The 25827-nt window shown below is 36.8% G+C and overlaps 1 protein-coding gene across 1 annotated transcript in view; it reads left to right on the top strand.

The window, feature by feature from the left end:
- The first annotated feature begins 1364 nt into the window (after positions 1 to 1364).
- Positions 1365 to 25827, top strand: part of LOC145941001 (uncharacterized) — a 49991-nt gene continuing 25528 nt past the window's right edge. The window contains exon 1 of the mRNA XM_083046742.1: positions 1365 to 4351. Coding sequence (XP_082902868.1) covers positions 4153 to 4351 — 199 coding nt within the window. The 5' untranslated portion in view covers positions 1365 to 4152. The remainder of the gene's footprint in view (positions 4352 to 25827) is intronic.

Raw genomic sequence — 25827 nt, 5'->3', positions numbered from 1 at the left:
ACTAGTCGTTTGGCTGAACGACATCATTTTTGTCGACGGTGAATATAAAAGCTAATCGAGATAACCCGTTTAATTTCAAATAACTATTGAAAAAGAGATGAAATTTTAAATAACTTAATTTACATATAGAACAATTGGCTAGAGAAGAGAGAGAGAGATTTAAATAGTCAAATTAAAAAGTAAATTTTATATTTATATTATATATTGATATCTAAATAATATAACTTGATAAATAAAATTTTAAAGAATAAGTATATTGTAGTAAAGAACCGGTTTTGAATAATATTATAAAACCAGAATTTCCTTTTAACGTAATGTATAATATTTTATCATACAAACAGAGAGTTGATTGATTAATCTACAATTTTATTATATAACTTTCAGAATAAAATTTTATTAATAACTCATACGCAATAGAAATAGAGATATACGTACACTGAGAGAATTTTCTCTTAGAATTTACTCTAAAAATCATGGTAATTGTAGGACAATATGGTATGGAAAGAATTTTATGAGAATTTCTCTGATTAATATTTATCACAATAAAAATAATAATATCTATCACAATAAAATATAAAATATGTTTGATTAATTTTACTAAACTGCATAGTAAAATTAATCAAACATATTTTATATTTTATTGTGATAGATATTATTGATAGATATACATATATATATATACATGATTTTCAGGGTAAATTCTAAGAGAAAATTCTCTCTGCGTATATAATATAGGTTTAATTAAAAAATAAATATTTTTATGTGTTTTGGAGTACGGTTGTTAATTTAATATAGTAATATTATGTAATATTAATTAAAAAGAGTGGATAGAGAGAAAAAGGAGAGAGAGCAGAGAGAGTATATATTAGAATTTATAAATACTATAATATAAATACAAATACAGATACGCATTAACTTATATAAATCACACAAATGCAGAGTTTTTCTCTGGAAATACAATATTTTTTTTTTTTTGCACATCGATGCAATAATTTATCTCGAAATCTGTGATAAAAATAACCGCCTCATTCAGTATACATCGAAATGAGGTCGGGATCAAAATACATCAATCAGACAGAGATTCACCGTATGCCCCCCTTTATATTTTATTATTCACCCTCCTTGCTAAAATAAAACCCACCTTACACATCGCCCAGTTACTACATCCGCGAGACGAAGAGGGTAAGAGAGCGCGAGTGCAACAGCAAAATGCAAGCGAGAGCCGCAAAGTCATGAGTGGAGAGTATAATGACAAGAACGCGCTTGAGAGGGGCGGCGGGCGAGCAAGACGGCACAACCGGAGGAGAGGAAAAAGAGAGAGAGAGAGACGCGCGCGATCCGGGCAGCTCGGCCGCGTCGCTCGGCATCGGGCCTCAGTATGCCGCGCAGCGCGCAGGCTCGCGCACACGTTTCCGTCCTTCTCTTTCTTTCCTGTCACCTTTCCCGTGCGCGCGTGTAGTGCGTCTTCTCTCTCTCTCTCTCTCTCTATTTTCCTTCCCGCGCTCGCGCGCACACACCCGTTCGAGTATATTCACACGCACGCTCCGTATTCTTCGGTTCGTTGTTATTATTATTACTTACGTACGTACGTGCATGCGTGCGCGCGCGCGTGTGTGTGTGCATCGGTCAGTTTGTACGCGCAAGTACAAACACATCCTCTTCTTTTTATTTTTTTATTTTTTTTTTTTCGTTACGTCCGCGCACCTCTTCCTGCGCGCTCTCGTGTGAATAGCAACATTCGCGAGTGACTGTGCATGTGTATGTGTGTGTGTACTACGTATATGCGTATATGTATAGTTCCCTTTTTTTCTTCCTTTATGCATGACTACTCGCGCACGAGCGGGCAGCAGCAGGTACGCGGAGGAGACACACATCGTGATCGCGCCGCGACTAACGGAGTGCTCGCGAGTGCTCGCTAGTAGCGATACGTCGCGCGTCCGAGAATAATATCCTCGTCCCTTCTCGGACCCTCTCGAGGAAAATCGACCCGATGACGACGAGTGCGATGTCCCCGCGACGACGACTCGCCTCGCGCGACCCACATACACGGTGACACGGTGACACGCGAAAGGGGCGAAAGTGATCGGGACGAGCAAGAGAGAGAAAGAGAGAACCGAGTGCACGCGGGAAACTCGAGAGCCGCTGGTCGAGAGTGCATCCGTATGTAACGCAGCGGGGAAGACAGAACGTATAGATGAACGAACGCGAGTGTAACGGTGGAACGTTGCGAAACTCCTCCTCGGGACTGCCGAGACGTGGCACGAAATGAAGCGAGCGTATCCACGAGCGATCGATAACTATAGCGGCACTATAGTCAACTCGGTGAATAGCAAGCAGCTACCAGCCAATCCAACCTAACGGACGCAACGCGTGACCTCCACCAGGAGCGGCGCGCGCGGTAGACAGGTTCGCCGCCGATCCCAATTCGTTCTACGAAGACGACGACGACGACGATGTAGAGAGAAAGTCGCGCCGCGTTTTTCTGTGAGAAACAGGAGAAGAAGGAGAGAGAAAGGGAAAGAGGGAAGGATGCGCCTGATGCTCGGGAGAGACTCGCGACTTTCCACGGTCACGACTTGACAATCGAACGCCCGTCGACGATCGGACGGTGATTGTCGGGATCGACCAAGGATCGATCTAGCGCGCCGGCGACTTTCCCCCCTCTCCTCCCCCCGCACCGGAAGGTTCCTTGGAACGAACGAGACGGAACGTTCGGAGCGGAACGCGGACGGAGAGGATAATAAAGAGTGAAGAGGAAAGACAAACGGAAAAAGGGCGAGAGAAAGGACGAGCAAGAGAGAGAAAGATAGAGGGGCGGTGAGAGGAAGACCAAGAGAGAAGAGAGATATCTTATTTTTAGCAACGCCGCTTTGCACGTCGCAAAAACCGGTTCCGAGTCCGCTGCCAAGGGAAACGATAGCCTTCGCCAAGGGTTTTCGAGGGAGGAAGATATAATACGTATGCAGATGATAAAGGTGCGCGAGATAGAAATAGCGGGAAGAAGAAAGAGAGAGAGAGAAAACGCATATATACACTTATCTTGGAGACAAGGATCCCCTCCGATTTCAACGTTCAAAAATATACGACACGGATCTAAGAATTGGATACAATAAGAATAAAATAAGAGAGACGCGCACACACACATTTCCCTGAAAAGAAAAGACTTGGCGCGCGATACATCCAAGATTCTACGTGATACGTGAAAGATCGAGCGAGAGAAAAAACGGAGTGACCCATGCATACACATACGTCGGAATGTGGAATTACGCTTAATCCGATACGTGCGATTCTCCTTCATCCCGCCGCACCTTGTTCGCCCCCGCTGTCCCCCTGCTCACCCCCTCCCCCAACCACCTTTAGACGTTCCTTCTCGCTCTCTCACCGGCACCAGCTATCGATTGCATGCGTGCGTACGCGACTACGCGGCTAACGCGAGATTCGATTATCGACCGCAACGACAACGACGACGACTACGACGTACCGTGTGACTTCAAGATTAAAGGCGCGACCTGATACCAGTTGGAATCACCGGAGTTTCCGGTTAGAGTCAAGGATACGCGCGAAGACAAACAGGATCAAAATCTGCGAATACTCCATTTCTCATCAAGACCTATCGGTTCGAAAGACCATTTATATAGAGGAGCAACCTGATATAAAGTAAACAAAAGATCGATCGTCGATCTGGTAAAATTTCATTTCCGGAAAATATTACTCTACGATTTCCTGACGAGATCAAAGTTAATGAAATAATTAGCGAAAGATCGATGAACACTTGGTCGTTCCGTCAACGACGACGAGCGATGACCGATATTAACTATAGGAAAATCGATACCCGCGGCGGTAAATCGAACCACGCTCGGGGCGCTTAATTTCCGGTCGCGCCATAGCGGAGGTTGCACACCCAGTACCGGTGAAATTAAATCTGCCCGTAATCAATCGATACCTCCGAGGCGAGAATCGATCATCGACGAATATCGCTCTCGAATCTACGTCTAATCCTTACACAAATCGCACATTATAAATATCGATAAAGGAACAAGATCCAGGAGAAGATCGATGTGAAAAACATCGGACCCTTCGCGACCTGTCATCGCGATCTACGAAGAGAGAGGATACGCTTCGCGGAGAGGAAATATACGAACGGCATGAAGAATGGCAACCGATTCTCCGAGCACTCGTCAGGGCGGTGTGAGGGCGGTCGCGACGACGACTACCGATCCGCAGCGGAGCGAGAAGCGCGCGATCGCGGCGCGGGGCGCCGCCGGCGCCCTGGCCCTCAGCGTCGTCGCCCTGGTCGTTCAAGCGGCGGCCACCGCGACACCCACCTGGGGATACTTCACCAATCCTGACGGTGAGTCAGACAGACGTCACGAGCGACGTGATCGGTTTTATCAATTAAGGCTGTGACTCATTCAGCGGCTATGCCGAAGAGCTACCGAATTCTTTCTTCGCGGGATTCCCCGACCCCGCGATTGTCTTTGTTCTTTTTTTTTAGTTTTCGCTCCGCACGTGACGAATAAGAATATTTTATAACGAAGACGTCTCGGATAGGTTCCTCAGAGCGAGTTTTTGAATCGGTCGATTGTTAATTAAACTCGTTTGTTGATTTATATAATATATATGCTCGCGTCTTACGAAAGATTTCTAAGACTTGCGCCGAGAAAAGGGAGAAGTATCGTTTAATTAAGTTTTAATTAAACGCGTATACAATAACGAGATCGTATATACAATAATAAGAAATCTCGAATTGCCGTATCTCCTTATATAATACAGTTACTGTACTAATTGTAAGATAAAGGGAGTAAAGAAGGAGAAGGGGAATTGGATTAACGTTGACCGTTGGTGCTCCTATAATTAAGGCCAACTTTACTACTTTTCTTCTCGCGATATTACGATATATTCCGTGAAAGACATATGCGATACATTATTTCGCATGACAGGTAATAGGAAATGTTAAGTCGCATATTTCGCCTTGTATATTACGTTCGCGCATCTCTCGCGAGAATAATCGATAGTGGAGAGAGGTTCTTGTTTCGTCGGTGCACTAATTAGCGATGCAGGTCTTTAAGCACGTAACGGGATTATGCGTCAAAGGACGTTAGATTACGCTAGATTGAATTTATTTTCGTACATGATAAATGAACAAATCCGATATTGTATCCGGGATAACGATCTAACTGATTGAACGTGTAAGACGCGAGAATAACAACGCATCGCCCTTCAAAATATTTTATTACAGATTACATGAATAAATTAAAAATCCTATTAGCTTTCCGTAAGAATCATATTTCATTACTAAACGCGATAAATCAGCCATTTAAGAGTCCAAGCATTCGTTTAAGAATATTTTTAAAATGCTATTATTTATTGTTATATTTATTTTAATATTTTATAGCTTATATGTATATTTAATATTTTAATTTTTGTAATCGTGAAATAATATAGTATGGAAAGAATTTTTTAAATATGTTTGATTAATTTTACCATACTTTTAGTTAACTATACTTTTAGTAAAATTAATCAAACATATTTCATAGTTTATTGTAATAGATAGATAATTATCATTTTTTTATTATGATAAATATTAATCAGAGAAATTCTCATAAAATTCTTTTCATACCATATTGTCCCACGATTACCATGATTTTCAAGGTAAATTCTAACAATAAGAGAAAATTTTCTCAGTGTATATATATATACCAGGTGTCCCATTTTAAAGGACCCACTCAAATATCTCATTGTCAGAAACACTGCATTAAATCGAAAAATGTTTCCTACAAAAGTTGTAGGGTTTCGAGGGGGACATAACATAGTAATATTCATTTGACCTTGGGTGGCGTCTCCAAGATTAGTCAAGGTTAACCTTAAGTGAAGGTGAGAATGAATTTTGAAGAAAATAAAAAAATGCTTCAGATAAAAGTTGTTCAAATTAATTAGTAGAAAAAGATGTTATAATAAAAAATATGGGTTTCCATTTAAAAAATTTATTCTCACCTTCACTTGACCTTGGAGACGCCGCCCAAGGTCATATGAATATTACTATGTTATGTCCCCCTCGAAATCCTACAACTTTTGTAGGAAACATTTTTTGATTTAACGCAGTGTTTCTGAGATATTTGAGTGGGTCCTTTAAAATGGGACATCCGATATATATATATATATATTTTTTTTTTCACAAAAATTGCGTATCTAACAATAAGTATCTAATGGCAATTCATAAATATATTTTCTTCATGTATCATCGTATAATTAATCGAGACAATATATGTCCAAGTTCTGAGACAGTTGTATCGGTTTACGTTTTTTTTATCAATCGCATGCGAAAAATATTCGCCATATATGAAGATGACATCACGATCGCGATGTTATGCAAATTACATCCATCAACAAACTCGATTAAAAGCCTCCCTCTCGATTCCTTATTATAATTTATCGCTTCTTCGTCAAACACATCTCGAGAAACACGTGTTCTACGGATTCTGCGGGAACGCACGCATTATCGCGTGTGTTATTGCGTTACTTCTTTCGCGGACGCGGCCATCGAGCGGCGCAAGTAGAGCGTGCTAAATAAACGTTCGAGGAGCCGGAGAAACATATTTCCCCGCGTTACTGTTCATTCATATATCAGTCTAGCAGAATGAAAACGCGCGCCGGCCGGCCGGCCGGTGATTGCCCCTTTCCCTCCTCCCTTCTCTCGTGAACGTGCGATTTTACCGGAGTATATAGTAAAGGTTTGACCCAATTCAGAGCCGACTTCCCGTACCTATGTATATTATCTAGTCAGTTAATTCCAGCGTTTTTTTTTTTCTTTTTTTTTCCAGCAAGACATCGCTTTCCCACCTCTCGGACCCGTTTTTCCCTCTTCTCTATATGCTGCTAATAATTCCGGCAACGTTCCGGAGTTAGACAGTCTCGGCCTTCGACTTAACGCGTCGGCGTTCCTCTAGTCACACGCAATTTCCACCACCGAGATGCTCTCAAAGTCCATCCACTCTCTTTGCGTAATCGCGTTAATGATGTTTCCTCCGGCCTGGTTAACGAGAGCAATTTGTCGCTCGTGCGTATGTCGCTATCGTTATTACTACACGCATGACGCTCTCTCTCTTTCTCTCCCTTACGCGTGATCATTTGGGAGTGTGTGGTGTCAATTATATCCTCATTATTAAATATTTAAAATTTCCGTAGAGTAACTTTAATTAATTTCGAAGCTTCTTATTTTATACTTCTTTTCAGTTTATTTTATACATCGCTTATATTTATTTAAAAAAATTCCAATTGAATTATTATGATTAAACTAAAAAATATCGAGAGTATCATATTTTTAAAATACCTATCTACGAATTTTCTTTCGTATACGAGAACCACCTGTGTGTTTCAAGAGTACCGTAAACCATCTCTCGCAAATCTCCATCTTATGTAATGACGAGGACTTGTTCAAGCTTCGAGTGACTGAAGTATACGATCAAACAAGCCCACACATATATACGCTCATCGTTTTCTCGACTTCGCGCTGCATAATAGACATCGTCGCGATGGTCATTATCCATTATATCCCGCGAGATAAAAGCGCGTTTCAAGGAACTATACCTATGCGAAGAGAGACGGGACGTTGCTCAATATACGGGCGGTTCTCTCGGAAACCAATAACGCGCGGTTTCCTCGCGCTATAAATATACAACACGACGCACATAATACATGCGATATATTCCGCGTGTAAATTGACATAGCCGAAGAGTAATATCGCGCTACCAATCAACCCGGTAATCATCGCCATCACCGACGCGACTCTTGGCGATTATCGCTCTAACAGGGTAATAATCCTAAGAGACGTGTGTCTCTCGCTGAAATTTGTGAACACGAAACCAACGTGTTACGCCTGTGTAAGAGCGTTTCCCATACGCGGCCGATTCCCATCGTTTCTCCCCGTCTCACCGCCATTGTCTCGCGCGCCGGCTCTCCGCTTCTCTTCGTTCTCGTGTTCCGTGTGTAGACACGCATATCGAGGAGCATCGTGGAAAGAGGAATAATGCGACCGCGCCACGGAGAAGCTCTCTTCCACCCCGCTCCGGAGAGAGAGAAAAATCTGCGGAAATAAAAGTCTCGCGCGCGCGTCTCGAGTCTCGAGAAGAGACGCGCTCCCACACTCGTCGTCGTTCGATAAACTCTTCGCGGTCGCTATATGCACTCACGCACTCACGCATGCATACGTGTGCACGTGAAACGCATGCTTCGTGCGTACAGCAGGTGTCCGCTACCATATGTTGCCGCCGTGAAATATCGGGCGCGGATGCGCTTATATATACGGGATGTTCTTGAAATAGACGACCAGCTTTGGCCGCATATTTCACTCGAGACAAAGATAGAAAGAGAGAGCCGTAAATAATTTTTATGAAATATACATCAATATATAGATACATCCTGCTGCGAGAGAAAATTTTTGACAATTTCTAAAAAAAAGAAAAATCCTTCACTTGCACGAGTGTCTTAAAGTATTCTTGCAAGCTCTTATCGCGAAAGGTGAACTTATCAATCGAAAACGACGAAAGTTTTCTGACCTATGACCTCAAGCCTAGAGAGCAGAAGTGTTCCAGAGTTTAGCGACCTATTTCAGGGACACCCTCTACAACAATATAAGCACGGTCACGTTCGCGCACAGGTACGCCAGGTATGTACACAGAGAGAATTTTCTCTTAGAATTTACCCTGAAAATCATAGGAATCGTGAGACAATATGGTATGGAAAGAATTTTATATGTAAGAATTTCTTTGATTAATATTTATATATATATTATATTTATATTACTATAACTAACTGCATAATAAAATTAATCAAACATGTTTTATATTTTATTGTGATAGATATTATTATTTTTATTGTGATAAATATTAATCAGAGAAATTCTCATGTCCCACGATAGGGTAAATTCTAAGAGAAAATTCTCTCAGTGTAGTCACCTGCGGTAGGAGCCCTCTCGCAGAGAGAGAGACGTTTCGCAGGTGCGTGCGGATTCACAGGTGGCAAGGAGTACTGTTACGCACGCGCACACGCCCGTGCGGTCACTCTCGTCGTGCGTAACGCGAGGACGCGACGTATAGGGAAGCTGTTAATTACGGATGGCGAGACGGGTCTCTCTCTCTCTCTCTCTCTTTCTGACGGAAAAGTTCCGCGATAATAGGCTCGATAAGCCGCTAACACGTATTCATTCTCTCTTTCTCTCGGTTTCTTCCCTCGACGAAAAACACCGTGCCATTGTTGCTCGCTGAATCGGAGCGATGGTTACGCAATATTTCGGCAAGCTGTCTCTTTATTATACGCATTTCATTTCGTAATATTTATGATTTGTCATCATATATTGACGATATTAGGAATAAAATATTTCTCGATCGATTTTATACTCTGATAGATTTCTTTTCGCGAAATATCGAATATCGATTTTTTTTTTCAGAATATAAATTTAATAGAAACTCATCTCTGCTGTAATTTTGTTGTTGATTTTTACAAGTCGCATTGATTATTTTAATTAAGCTTCTATGTGAAGCAATCTATTTCGTTACTCAAATGGAGATTAAACTTATTAGAGTTACTTAGAGATTAAAGTGAAATTTCCTTCGTCACTTTCTATTTCAATTTTTAAAATTGCAAAATTAATTACGCTATCGCGAACTTTTACAATATCAAGTCATCAGTCCAAGCTCTCTCGGTTGCAATCGAGTGTAATAAAATTTCGCGCAAAATTCGTCAAATTGTGTTGTATTGTTCACGAGATGTTAAATCCCCGACTCGTCAAAAACAAAACTTTTTTCATCTAGATTCATATATATGTATATGTGACACGTGTGTCATATACAGGGTGTCCCATTTTAATCTCCCCAGGCAAACATCTCGAAAGATATGGAAGATACGGAAAAATGTTTCAGACAAAAGTTGTAGGACTTGAAGGGGGACAGATGATGAAAATATGGACTTGACCTTGAGTGACCTATTGAAGGTCAGGTCAAGGTCATCGATGTTTTCTTAAATGAAACCTCCTATTTTTTATTGCATATTCTTGTAGCCCTTGTCGAAACGTTTTCAAAATACTACCTATTGATGTCTCCTACGCAAGCCGTTCCCAAGATACGAAACTTCAAAGTTGACATATTATCGGCATTTGTATTATCCAATGTACACCGCGGGGAGGTTGTTCAGTCGAATTTGTATATCAAGTGGCTCTAAAAAGGGCAGACTTTGTGTGTGTGGGTGTGTGTGGGTGTGTGTGTGTGTGTTTCTTTAGTAAAACTTTTCTCTAATTATTTTTCTTCTGGTTATTTTAATGTAAGGGAAAATGGTAGAGAAAGAGAGATAAAAGTTTTACTAAAGAAGCACACACACATACACACAAAGTCTGCCCTTTTTAGAGTCACTTGATGTACAAATTTGACTGAACAACCTCCCGGCGGTGTATGTACATTAAATAATGCGAATGCCGATGATATGTCAACTTTGAAGCTTCGTATCTTGGGAATGGCTTGCCTAAGAGACATCAATAGGTAGTGTTTTGAAAACGTCTCGACAAGGGCTACAAGAATATGCAATAAAAAATACAAGGTTCTATTTAAGAAAACATCGATGACCTTGACCTGACCTTCAATAGGTCACTTAAGGTTAAGTCCATATTTTCAAACATTTTTCCGTATCTTCCATATTTTTCTAGATGTTTGCCTGGGGAGATTAAAATGGGACACCCTGTATACATGCAAGGGCATGTTGCAATCTAAGCTGCATTTACATAGTCACATGTGTATACATACATGGCTGTCACACATGTTCCTAGATAGATTATTTATCCGCAAACTATGTAAAACAATTTTTAATTAAAAAAGATAAAAATTTAATTAAAAGATTAAATCTATAGTACACCTTGAAAGTTACACGACCGCAATTTTCTTGCATATATACGTAAGCGAAATTAAAGTTATAGGCGTTAGTTCAGTAATTAAACCCTATATTCATACAGGCGATAATTTTTCCTGCGATCGATTTGGCATTATCAAACTTTTTTAACGACTCGCGCGCCCTTTTATTGAAACTTGTAGAAGCTAAATTATTAGCCGAGATAACACAATGTAAAACGAGGCTCTTAATTGCGATTTTAGTCACGTGGTTTCCCTGCTCGACCACATTACATTCGGGAACCATCGTTGATCGATGGAATCCGCCGTTCTCATGTCAGATCCGATTGATGACGCGTCATGGCCGACTGGTATAACGATAGAACGAGTATGTCGCGATGTGTGGTATATGTGCGTGTATACACACGTGCGTGCGTAGAAAGAGAGAAGCATAAGGTACCGCTATATGCCGGGGCCCGGGAGTGCAACGGCCTTTACCTGGCTCTCGCTCACCCTGTTCTTTCTTTATCTTTCTTTCTTTCCCTCTCCTCTGATTGTGAGCTCCCGCTCTCTATATATGTGATCTTTCTCTAAAAATTATAGTCCGCGCACGCGGGAGTTTCGTTCACCGGCGTAAAGGAGCCTCGTACGTAACGGAATACGGTGCATTATCATAAGGAATCTTCATTTAGGTTCTTCATCGAGTTATGAAATACCCTTCCAAGTTCGGTCTACGTCTCAAAATGTCTTTGTTTCGCAAGATTCTCGAATAGCTATGATACGAACAAGTGTTTTCCGATCGAAATTGTAATGTTGTAATATATCTAGTTTTTTAACAAATTTTTAATAGCTAATAATTAATGTTTTCTTCTAATAAACATATTTTTGATAATAAATCTGATAATAGTGCGACAAGATTAATTAAAAGTAATTTGACTTAATGTAATTTAAAATTACTTTGATATTTACACGAGCGTGAAAAGTAATTTAAAACTAATTTGTTAGACATTATGAAATTCCAAACAAGTGATTAAATATAAAAACACATTAAACAAATGTTTTGATGTCACTTTTATCTTAATTCCTTTGTCACAAATTATCTCTAGAATATATTTCGGTCATAATATCTCTTTCTACAATCGTATGTGAAAGATATTATAATTATAGATACCTATGTTTAATTTTATAATTTCAATACATAAATTTTTATATAATTATGGGAAAGATAATTTTCGTTATTTTAATGCAGTGAATAATAGTCCAGATGTCATTAACATAAACGAACATTTTCACGGTGCGAGAGAAACAGCTATCCTTTCTATGATCATTATATGTTCAAATCGCGATATCAATTGCGTGTAATGTAATGTCAGGTATGAAAATGTCCACCAAAGGAGCTCGAGAACATAATTCAGGTAGGAAAGGGAAATATGAGCGCGCAACGTCAACCGTATTGTTTGTGAGCAAATATACAACAGCCGCACAATCGTAACTCAATCCGTTTTATCGCTTACAAAGCAAATCGTTGCATGCATCGTAATCGCCGCGGGCTGAGAATTGTACCACAGCCGCCGAAATTCATTGACGTAAGTCACGGTATATGGTTATGACATGTCTTTAATAGACCGTTGCACATTTCAAGCTTACGAACCGGTTAATCTGATATTTACGACGCTAAAAGAGTATATATGAAATCTAACAATAACGAGGAGAGAAGGAGAGAAAGAGTTTTGAATTAATATTTCTTGGCTTTAAAAGGCCATAATATTATATCTAGCCATGATTGTTTAACGACGATTGAATTATGCAAAAGAAATTTATGGAAACAAAGTTGGACAGTTTGTGAAAATACTTGAGTTTAAGGCTCCTGGCTCCTTGCCGACTATCGTCGAAATCGTGACGTCAGAGGCGAGAAAACACACGCAAAAATTTCTTAGATGCCATTTCAAAATGAAAAAATATTTCGATGAAACAGCACTTCAGATGGCTTTAGCACACTCTTAAAAACCCCCGAAAACTATTCTTTCCCCTTTATAATCAATCAACAGCTGTAAAATGTAATATTATGAAGCCCAGTCCGTCTGGTCTTTGCACATGCGCAGTCATTCCGCATGTCAAAGTCTGATATCTCGATCATTTTACAGATGTTGATTGATTATAAAGGGAAAAGGATAGTTTTCGGGGTTTTTTAAGAGGGTGCTAAAGCCATCTGAAGTGCTGTTTAATCGAAATATCTTTTCATTAAAAAATGGCATCTAAGAATTTTTAGCGTGTGCTTTCTCGCCTCTGACGTCACAATCCAATATGGCCGCGGTGAGCACCCAGGAGCCTTAAACGTGATCTTTTTATTAGGTATATAACATTAAAAAATCGGTATTAAATTAGAGTTATATTCTTATAAAAGATAACTGATTGTAGGATTATAATTATAAGCATCAAGCAATATTTTTTAATGCTGTGTTGTCACATACAAATTTTGAACAATTTTAAATATAAATAAAAATATTTTTCAATTTTTAATTATAAAGATACCAAGCTCAATCTTTATTTATTAATATATGTATTAATTATAATCGTTTGTTTATCTCAAAAGTATAATAATAATAATAATCGATCAACAGTGGTAATTTTTTTCATTATTCATTATATTATTATATAAAATATTTTTATATACGTCTTTTTTATTTTAATTCTTTTATTTATATGTAAACGAATGAGGGTACGAAATGAGCGTATTTGACTTTCATTAACAGTCGTCGACTATTAACATTTTCTTCAAAATCCAACGATTTTAATTATTAATTTAATTATTCTCGCGTAAAAGAGAATTGAAGAGATGTGTATTGTGTAAGCATAAATATATTGACTTTGCATTTTCGATGAAGATGCATTTACGTCAGCGCCGACATGCTTTACTTATTCGAATACCCATGTCTTGAAATTCACTTGGAACTCTAAGAATTTCTCCCACGGCAAATTCTTACATACACTTCGTGGGCGTTTACTGTTATACTACATGATTATAGATTTATGAAGCAGATCTCAATTTCAAAGAGAGTATATTTGAAATTTCGACAATATGTACATAATATCGTGTAGGCGATGTCATTACATCAGGTAGACAGAGTGGGCGTATTTGATCACGGCACGCTATTTAATAATAATGACAATCACAGTAATTATAATATGCGGCTTTCAGCCAATATTTAATTGCATAAATTAAAGAAAGATAACCTTAAGAAATTAGTTTTAATTTTTGTGCATAATGAAGGTACGTAATAAACATTTAAATATATATATTTCATAAACTGTTGAGACACATAGAAAATAGATACAAAAGCAATTTTACATTTATTTCTTGGAAAGTTTTTGAGAAATATGAATCTATGCTATGATTGAAACTTTAGATACAAGATACAAAAATATCTCTGCCTCTCTCTCTCTTTCTCTCATGAAATTCACTGAAATCTATCAGATTCAGGAAAGAGTTCGATTACACCGAGATAACTAAAGTTGAACTCTCCCGAAGCTTACAAGAAATAAAAATTTCTTATCGAGCATTGACTGTGAGAAAAATCGTTCAAACTCGTAAAACGAAATAATAAAAACTGCTGTTGTCTCTACTCTTTTTTTATTTATATCCTTCTGTGAAAAAATGGCTAGTAATTAAAGCATTTTTTCCGGTATTTTTTTATTGTGTTTAGTTATAACGCGCATTCGAAGAATAAAAAGTATCCCGCTAAATCTTTGCAACGGAGAAACGAAGCAGCTCACATACAAAGAAATAATAAAAAAATATTACTGCAATATGTTAGCGAAGTGCTTTGAACCGCGATTTAAAAGAAGAAAAAAAAGGAGAAACATTATCAACTGCTATCTCTTTCCTTCCGCGAGATATAGCTCGTAAATTCTTGATATTCTACAATGGCTGGCGTCGAAGAATTATATCTCGCAGTTTTATATTGCATGCAACGTTAGGAGAGGAAGTTGCACCAGCGTTAAGTTGCAAAGTTAAACAATATTAGTTTCGCGACAAGGTAGGGGAGTGAACGACGCATTTTGCAAATGTCACCATGAAAATGTGGGGCGATAACGTTACGCGTTAGGCCGATATTACATTTGTCGTACGACAACTTTTTTAAGCGCATTGATTGGCTGCAGTATAGAAAATTTCTGAAGTCTCTATTTTGTAGCCAATCAATGAGCTTAAAAAGTTTGTCGTACGATAAATGTAATATCACCCTTAGACGATAAATCGCGTTTACCCGTCTCGCAGAGAGGAGTTCTCCAGGGGGTTCAACATCCGGCGCGCGCAGCCGGAAGTGCACAACTATGGACTGCATAACGAATGCATGCTGCGCACACAATCATATACATGCCTCGTGTGTAAGCCGCGGTTCGCGCTCGATGCACTTTCAGAGAGTTGCAGCAAGATTCGCGCATGCACGCTCACCTTTCTCGTACGGATAATTGCTTCTCGTTGTCCGTAATAATCTTCGAGACTTAATGGCGGAGTCGAGGGAGCCACGGCGAAAACGAACGCGGTTGAGGATATATTCGCGATAGGGATAGACGTGGATCGATCGTGCAAAGGTTTTTTTTTTAAACTTCTCTTAAGACGAAATACACCTACACAGAGAGAATTTTCTCTTCGAATTTAGGCCCTGCGCACAATAGGAAAAATATTAGGAATAAATATTAAATATTAGGAATAAGAATTATTTTAAAATAATAAAATCGAAAAAACTCTAAGATAAAAATACAAATTCGGGTATAAAGGACTCTTAGTAGTTTATTAGCCCTTAGTAGTCCTTTATACTCGAATTTGTATTTTTATATCAGAGTTTTTTCGATTTTATTATTTTAAAATAATTCTTATTCCTAATATTTAATATTTGTTCCTAATATTTTCTCTATTGTCTGAAAATCATGATAATCGTGGGACAATATCGTGTGGAAAGAATTTTATGAGAATTTCTCTGATTAATATTTATCACAATAAAAATAATAATATCTATTACAATAAAATATAAAATATGTTTGATTAATTTTATACGCAGTTTAGTAAAATATTAAAAACATTTTTATATTTTATTGTGATAGATATTAATCAGAGAAATTCTTATAAAATTCTTTCCATACCATATTGTCTTATGATTACCATGATTTTCAGAGTAAATTCTAAGAGAAAATTCTCTCATTGTCAGTGTATATATGTAGAAGTAATCCTATTACAGAGCTATTATGTAGATAGAAATATTTTCATTTTTGCGAGAAACCGACAGCGAAAAAATATTTTAAAAAATTGGAAAACAGATCGAGTAATATTATTCTTATGGTATTCTTTGTAGTCGCAATTGTGATATAGAATACGTTTCTCTCTTTTTTTTTTATTATTCATAAATGCATTTCGGTAAACGGTTCCGTACGACAAATTACATTACTCGTTTGGAATGAAAGATTAAAATACGATTACATTTTTGTCAAACACACACATTTCTCATTTTGAATTTTATTTCGCATCTGTAAAGACTAGAATCGTGAAGTTATGAGAAAGGAATTCAGCAGCGTGATAGGCGGAAGCACGAAGGTAAATACGGGCGATTAAAATTATGGGTTTGCGCTTCGGAAGCTGTATCGAGGTGCGCTGCTATTGCTATAATCCCATAGGGATATAATTGAAAAATGACGGCAATGAAAGGCTGCTCTCTCACGAACCCGCGAATTCTTTCTCCGATCCTAGAATCTTGTGCCCCCCGCTATTCGCACCTCATGTTTAACGACTATTTGATTTTCACGTTTACAAGACGAATAGTATATTGTGTAAACGCGATTTTCGCGATTTACGTCAGAGAAATTAAATTCCGAAGCTGATAAAACAATGGCATATGAATAAGAACTCTGACCGCTACAACATTGTGAATGACGAATCAGCGGTTTCATGTAAGTTACGAGTGAATCATATATATTTCTTAATGGACATCGGTTCCAGTAGTTACCGCAATCAGATCATTCTTGCAACTATACGCGACTCGATTTCTATGAATTTTTGACTTTATTACTCATTACTCTTCCGAAAGAAATAGATCTAAAAATTGTAGGGAGTAAGAATCGGGGAGAGATTATAAAAAAGTTTTATAAATCGCGTTCAAAGTCTTATTATTTCGAAGCAAGTAATTAATAATAATAGAAATAAGAGTCTTTTTAGATAAGAAGAAAATAAATAAATCGGCCTGTTTTCGGAAATTAAAGAAACATTCGAATCTAATATCTATCAATTTTTCTACGCTCCTAAGTCCGAATGCAATTTTGCGCCGCTCTTTTTTCGAGATAACCAACGGATGTGGCGCCGTGCGCGCATTTCGCAACGATTGCAGGCGGCCAGGCTACACCCAGGTCATGGTTCGCGTGTTCGTGCCGATCGTGAGGCCGAGATCTGCAGGATGTCATGTCGATAATAGTCCGTATTTAGCATAGATCGGTGCCATTACAATGGTTAATCGTTAGAACGGCAAGACAACGTCCTCCAACGCGCCTCTTCGCTTCTTCTCTACTCTTCCTAGGCCATTTAAGAGGCTTTTGTAAGACGCAACATCGGCGCGAAACGTGTAATGTCTTACGTAATGTATTAATAGTAATATTTCTTTTATTGTAGATATAGAAATATTGAAAGATTCATATTTTACTTTATTACGGGACTTATATATAGACGCGCGCGCGCAATAGAAACGCTAGAAACGTTTCGCATTTTTGTTGCCAACTACAAAGTGTTTCGTGACACATGTTGAATCGTGTCATCCGATTTTACCGGATATCCCGGCGGAAATTCGCCGAATAGACTGAATATCGGATAGAAATACATCGGTATTCGTCGCATGCCTGTTATCCTATACAGAGTTCCAAATATTGTTTTTTTTTTGTAATTTATGACATACGCGAAAGTATTCATTGAGATTGAAGGAGGTGAATGCAGGCTCACCTATGTCACAACGCGGTATTGTTATCATCGAATGCATATGTCGAGCACATTCTCGGAAACGAACGAGTATTGTGCAATAACCGTGCATGCGCATTTAATGCAATTGTCAGAGACAAAAGCCCGCGGCCGAAAGGCGAGGAGGAGAGGGGTGATGAATGTTCGAGTCAGATTTAACTATTGCTGTTTGCATTTGTAACCGTCACAACAAAATTGCAATCATTTTAACATCGACATGTGAATATAGACGCATTTACTATTTTTATTCAAAGTTTTTGCGCGATAAATCATCATCGATAAATCTTATTTTCTATTTTTTTTTGTATTTGTATTTTTAATTATTATTTACAACTAATTTAATAACTTTCTGAAATCTCAATTAAATTAAGTGTTACGGAAGCCTAATCACGAGAGAATATGAAAGATTATTATAGTCAAGCAGTTATATATAATATTATATATTGTGCATATTATATATATTATATTTATATATATTATTATATATTAATTTATATTGTATAGTATATATATATATGTATATATCGATATGTATATATAATGAGAATGGCTTGGGCAGAAATAAGGGTCGCATATATACAGTGTTGTGCTTAGATGATTTTAAAATTAGCTAGATAAAGATGAGATAAAAATATGTAAATTCATCTTAGATAAGATAAAGATGATTTTATTTTAAATATACAGGATGTTCCATTTCAACTTTGCCATTGAAATATCTCGTAAAGTCTAAAAGATACGAAAAAATGTTTCAAACAAAAGTTGTGTGGCTTCAAGGGGAACATAAAATAGTGGAAAAGATTTGACCTTGCATAGTCATTTGAAGGTCACGTGAAGGTCACCGTCAATTGCTTAAATGGAATCTTGCTTTCACTGGCTGGATCAATCACCGATCTTGCCTTCACTGGCTGGATCAATCACCAATCTTGCCTTCACTGGCTGGATCAATCACTGATCTTGCCTTCACTGGCTGGATCATTCTCCAATCTTTCTCTGAACACAAGAGAGGTGTAAATCCGACTAGGCAACCTCCGCGTGGTACATCTTGAGTAATGGGTATTGTAACTTTCAAGCCTTATAACTCAGGAAATTCTGAACGAAATTCAACTCATATATAGAGTTTTGGAAAGCTCTCATGATAAGCTACAAGAATATGTAAAGAAAAATAGTAGGTTCCATTTAAGCAATTGACGGTGACCTTCACGTGACCTTCAAATGACTATTCAAGGTCAAATCTCTTCCACTATCTTATGTCCCCCTTGAAGCTACACAACTTTTGTTTGAAACATTTTTTCGTATTTTTTAGACTTTACGAGATATTTCGATGGCAAAGTTAAAATGGAACACCCTGTATATAGATAAAAGATAAAATTATATGACGATTCATCTAGATAACTTCCAGATAATATTATTTTTAAAATCGCTTATGTAAACAGTTAAAAAATGTAATGTAAAATAAAAAAATGAAAATTATAGATATAAAAATATATTTATAGTTTTATTTATAAGTTTTTATCTTGGTTTTTATCGTTTACTGCTCAAGTTCTATTACTTAAAATATTTTTATGTGCTATGAAACTCTAAACCAAATTATCTGAATATTATGTTAGATAATTTAGTAAAGATAACACTTTTTTAAATCTAAGATGCAGATATAGATAAAACATTTTTTTATTATCTATATAAAGATAAGATAACGCCAAAATTTCATCTAGATGATCATCTATATAATTTTATTTAGATAACAGCAAACACTGCATATATAGGCCGAATTCGAACTGAAAAAGAGATAGCTGCGAAAGCCGGATATTCTTTTCACGGAATAACGTAAGCTACTTAAAGCTTCCGGCGGAACAAGAGCACCCGGGATATAGTAGAGCGAGCTTACAAAGCCATCCGGGATTGGACGTTTCGCTGGTGTGGCGGTGATATTTTTTCGATGGGCTTCTCACGAGCGTGTAAGCCGAGATCTCTCGTAAGTTATGAAACGGGAAGAACGCTACATGAATTGCCACTTTGCGCCCGTGCAAGTTCATTTATATCGGATAGCCACTTATCGTCGCGTGAAATTAAAGACGCGACACGCGTAATTGATCCCGCCCGTGATGATGATGATGCGCGCACGTCATATAATGCGATAAAAAAGATATGTATATCGGCAGAGATTATAAGACACGCCATGTTTCTTCATCTTTAATTTCGAAAAGTACGACAATGTTATTCCATCGCGATATCCCCCTTACTTTTTTCGACGATCGCTCTCGCTAATGTAACGTTTTAATCTCAATCTTGTCCGCGCCCATTCAATTCCATTTCTATAAAAAAGCCAAACAATACCGATATATCATCCATTACGGAGGAACAATCGTGAAATGTTTCTTTCACGATTGCAGAATTTTTATTCTTCGTTCACTCTATCACGCCTGTTTCTATCTCTCGCCCACGTCGAAAGATTTACAAGCTATTTTAGTACCGAGATGCACATTAGATGGACATCATGAAGAGACGAAGACGAGTTCGACGAACGCTCGCGGAAGCGTAATATCGGACGGAGAAGCGCCTTTTCGCGGTTTCACGTCACATCGTGACTTTACGAGTGTGCGAACGGCTTCTAAAAATGGCGAGCGGCATAAATGGCGGGCATTTCCACGACTGCGAGAGTGCGACCGTGTGCTCCTTTCACCCGGTTGCGCGCGGAAAATAGCGTGCTATGGGCTATATTAAGCGCGCGTCCGCGGCTCTTTTCATTCAAGCGCCACGTGTAACGTTTCCCCATTCACGGCGCGATATTTATAAAGCGCCAGCAATCGATCGTGTCTTCTTAGGTATTACGCGATTAATATCGACCCGGCGATCCTTCAAAAAAAAAAAAAAAAAAAAACATCGAGACGCTTTAATCTCGTAATTGCCGATTCATTAATAGCACGAGAAGATCTCGACTGACAAGCTGATGATACCAACGATTGTAATGCTCCTTTATTGTGTGTGTGAACCGGGTATAAAAACTGGAACTTTTCCAGGTAACACACGATATACGCCTCCGTTCGCACCCACACGAAACAATATTAAATGTGTAGCTTCTAATGACGCAATATAACGGGGAGACGTAAATATAAAAGTGGCGACGTGGAAAAATAACTTTGGCGTGTGTTATCGTATCGACAATCTCTAATTGTAATACAACTTTAATTAAAAATAATAATATAATAATAATATTAAAATAATTTATATAATATTTTAATTATGTAACAATAATTTATAATAATAATTATAAAATTCTCTTGTTTTCTAAGAAAGAAATGTTTTTTTTTTTTCTTGGCATTACAAAAACATTTGTAATTCGATATTTAAAAATCTTGTAAGAAATATGATTTATGTGAAACCGCGTGATTTATATGTATGTCACGCTCAGCAACAGATTATCTTTGTGTCTCGAGAAGAGAGAAAATTTCTTTCTCGGTTTGGCGGTTTAACGGTTTTGTGGTCGCGAAACGATGCGACGTTACACCGTCGTTGAAATGCAAGACTAGTTTTCCTTAGATCCCAGGCAAGGAATATTAATCTTCCCTCGCGCGTCTGTTGCAATGCACTTGTAAAAAGCATTCTTCTCGCGAGAGAGACCGCGACGACGCCCGCTTCATTCCTATCTTTTGTTTGTGAAACGTTAAAAATCCTAAGCGCCCTTCCCTGCACCGTTTGGCATTTCTAGTTAAATTTATTCCTCGCACGATTTCGACCAATGTTGAATGATAGCACCGCTATTTGCTCTTTCTAAAATTTTATACTTGTTACTGCAAGCGATAAAATTAGCAATTTCAAGCTTAATTTAAGAAGCTCGTACTTTTTTCATGATCTTTATCATGAAGAACCTTATATCGATCAATAAAGATATAATTAATGATATTGAAGTTGTGTGTGAATATCACACAGTATTAAAATGTATTTCCGACGAATCAAAATAATTTCACGGTAAAATATCAATATATAATTAAAAATATATACATATAATTTATTAATATAATTGACTTTTATATTTGTTATACATTGCTTCTTTAATTATTAAACTAATACAATTTTGTTATTAATTAATAATTTCATTTTAATATAATTAAATAATAATAATTAGTTATATAATAATAATTATATTATTATAATTGATTAATAATTGATAAATAATAATAATAATAATAGATTATAATTAATTTATAATAATAATTATATTATTTAATCATAATAATAATTAGATTATATTAAATTACATTTTTAATATAATTTAATAATTAATTTTAAAATTATTAATTAATAACTTAATCATTTTTCTCAATAAAATTTTATAATTATAACTACCGAATAATAAATACTGTATATGTGGAAAATATCTCTCACAATTAATGATTGATTATCATAATAGACTGATAAAATCTTAATAGAAAAATGATATATTATACATATATGCAATTCTTTTTAATTTTGCAAATTGACTTTCAAACAAAGATTTCTCTTTTTCATCGGCAGAAAGAGAATGGAACATTTAAAAAATAGTTATTGAAAAAATATATATGATTGAATACAATTTCATTTAAGTAGATATAAAACATTCGATGCATTAATGAGATTCCGTACGCGATTCGCGTTGCATTTTCGAGACACGCATAATGCGACATACATCTGGAATATCTCGCGTTGCTTTGAGGAATTTACGACTACGGCGCCCAGGGTCGAAACGAATGGTCCGTCCGTTTCGAGGATATCACCCGGTAAATTGTCGAGTATTGTCCACGTATCGTACAAGTACCTAGGGATTTGCTACGCGAGGAAAACAGAACAACGGTATAGTAGACGAGCGTGTTGCGGGTGCCGTTTATTTACGCACACACGCATCGCACGCAGGTATTGCGTATGTCGGCCGGCAACAAGTGCACATCATATATCCCCGGGTCACGCAATTATTGCGTAATCATAAGTGCATATACATATACGCTCGCACGGATACTCATCTCGTAATGAGCCGCGCCGACTGTGCTGCGTTAATTTCAGGCCGGGATTCTTGCATTAATATATTCTCGGAAATACGACACATTTGAGAGGAAAATTATCACTGTTACAATCGCTTAATTAAAATTGCAGTCGCCCTCAACATTCTCCATCTCGCGTCTCGCATCAACAAATTGCGACAAATATATTTCTTTTTAGTTTCGCTCAATTCAATTAATCGCGAAATTCTGCGTGATTTTATGAATATTATATTTATCAGCAAATTTTTATAAAACGAAATTTATTATATCCGAAACCATAAAACATTATTTTAGAGAGACTGCAACTTCAATTATTAATTCAAAACGTACTTTTCATTAGCGATCCATGTTTTATGAATCGGTAAATCTCTCAATAAAGTTTCGATATAATTTTAGAATTTAATTACTCCTTTTGTAAGAAAACCCCAGAGTAATTAAAACTCTTTATATAGCTTCAAGTTCCTATGTATATTATTGAGTCAGGTTCAAGTTATAATTAATAACTTTGCGAACAATGCAAGTCAATATAAATCACCTTGTCTGAATCGTGCAAAGCCATTTGCGAAACGTTCGTTACGATGTGCCACGAACGCATAATCGACGCGAAAGATTGCATAACGCTTCGCGCGAGAGAAGGCTGAACTCATATGTGGCGCAGTTTGAATTATAATAGCGCGTACGCCGACTAGATTGCTGTTTACCGAGACGAGACGGCAACTGTATAATAAACGGTGTCGTGCATACCATCGCGAGAAGAAGACATTTCGATACGCATGCACGTTCTACAATAGAGCGTAATATTGTTCGACTGCAATTAAACAGATAACTCGCGCAAGAATCGAAATATTAAATGATCCTATCTCACTTTAAATTAAATATTATATATAAAAATATATATAAAAATATATATAAAATAAATATATATTATATATTATATACATAAATATATAATAAATATATAATAAAAATATATAATTATATATATATATATATATATATATATATATTATATACATTTTAGATGAATAAATTAATAAATTAAATTAAATTAGAGAATTTAAATTAAATATTTTCTTACGATTTTTAAAATGTCAAGTGATGAGAGTCTTTTTCGCGAAATATTTTTTCTTCAATTACTATAAATATACTAAATAAAGCGTGGTAAAATATATACATTGGCGTTCGTCGAAGTTATTACGCACGTGCGAATTACGTGGAATGTGTTTACAGTTGGCGTGACCAACGTCATATCAGCCACACCATTAGCGAATCCAACAGTGGAAGAACAAACGCGCTTGACCTTTTAATGTACGAACGAGGCCGCGTAGGTGTACGTATACCATCACCTATTCTCATCTCATTTGCGATAAGAGCATCGAGCTTGTCTTATCCGCCGTGCGCGAGACAACGGGTTAATGGAAAAAAGAAATTCAATTAACGTCGCGCGAGACGCTTCCGGCCGTTCGCCGTAGAAATGCATTGTACATGTTGACGGGAGGAAAAAAAAAAGGATGTCCAACGTATTTCAGCCAGCGTATCGAACGATAATTAGTTCGCGGGTATTCTTTAAGTAGAAATATATATTACAGAGATATTATTACGTTATTATTGTTATTCCATTATACGGAATACAGAATTTGGAAGAATTTATATTGCAGATAGAGTCAACAAAGTTCGTAATGTCGAGAAGTATGAATTAAATGGGATGGACGTGCCACTTAATTACGAGCGTTACGAGTAATTATTAGGTTTTTCGTGATTTCGCAACGCAATCGTTGATGTTCTTCCTGACATAATTATTGCGCGGCCGACTGATTAATGGAACCGTAATTAATAGAAAAATTCGGTCGATGTAACATTTGCAAACAGTCGTAAAAATCTATTGACTGATTAATATAGATACGTGGAATTTTGTGTTAATCGAATTATAAAGTGTATAACGTAATATGTGATAGTGAGAATTGGAATTATTTTTCGTGCCTTAAAATTTTACCTAAGTTTTGATAAGTTATAAAAATTTATAAAAATTTATAAAAATTCAGTCAATATAATAGAACGTTAATTTAATTACATCTCATTGACGATATACGAGTGCATCGGAATGCAGGACTAGATCAAGGATTTCATCACTGTCAGAAATTTTCAGGATTTAAATAAAATTCTTTATTCATGAGTTATCACTCGAAAGATCGAAAAATAACATCGATATACATACACAGAGAGAATTTTCTCTTAGAATTTACCCTGAAAATCAAGGTAATCGTGGGACAATATGATATAAAAAGAATTTTTCTGATTAATACTTATAAAAATGACAATATCTATCACAATAAAATATAAAATATGTTTGATTAATTTTATTATACAGTTTAGTAAAATTAATCAAACATGCTTTATATTTTATTGTGATAGATATTATTATTTTTATTATGATAAATATTAATTAGAGATATTCTCATAAATTCTAAGAGAAAATTCTCTTAGTATATGTTTCCCATCTCAACTTTGTATCAAAATTTATCGTTCGAGACGATTTATCATCGTTTCATTTATCATTCATTTATACCGATTTATACCGACATTAATTTATCGAAGCCAAAGGTGGATATTTATCAGTCGAAATGTACGAAATGATTCCGTTACGCATATATACAAATGATATTGCATGCAATTAATATTTCACGCCGCACGCTCTCTTGCTTCGATATTAAATTTAACGCTTTTAATGGTCGATATATCACATGAGTGGGCAAAAAAAAACAATTTCGTATTTATGCTTCTAATCACACGCCTCATGTGTTACTTGAATCATCGCAATCACCGTAATATAATGAAACAAACAACGCGAATTATTTGTCTTACGGAGCACACGATTGCACAAAATTGCATTTGTAATTGGCATGTTTACAATCTATTGTATCCGCGTGCAATAATATAACTCTAAAGATAT

Source organism: Prenolepis imparis, unplaced genomic scaffold, assembly GCF_030444845.1.
Source record: "Prenolepis imparis isolate NDT839.2.m4 unplaced genomic scaffold, iyPreImpa1.0 SCAF_1, whole genome shotgun sequence".
Lineage (NCBI taxonomy): Eukaryota > Metazoa > Arthropoda > Insecta > Hymenoptera > Formicidae > Prenolepis > Prenolepis imparis.
This window is presented reverse-complemented; position numbering and strand designations above follow the sequence as displayed.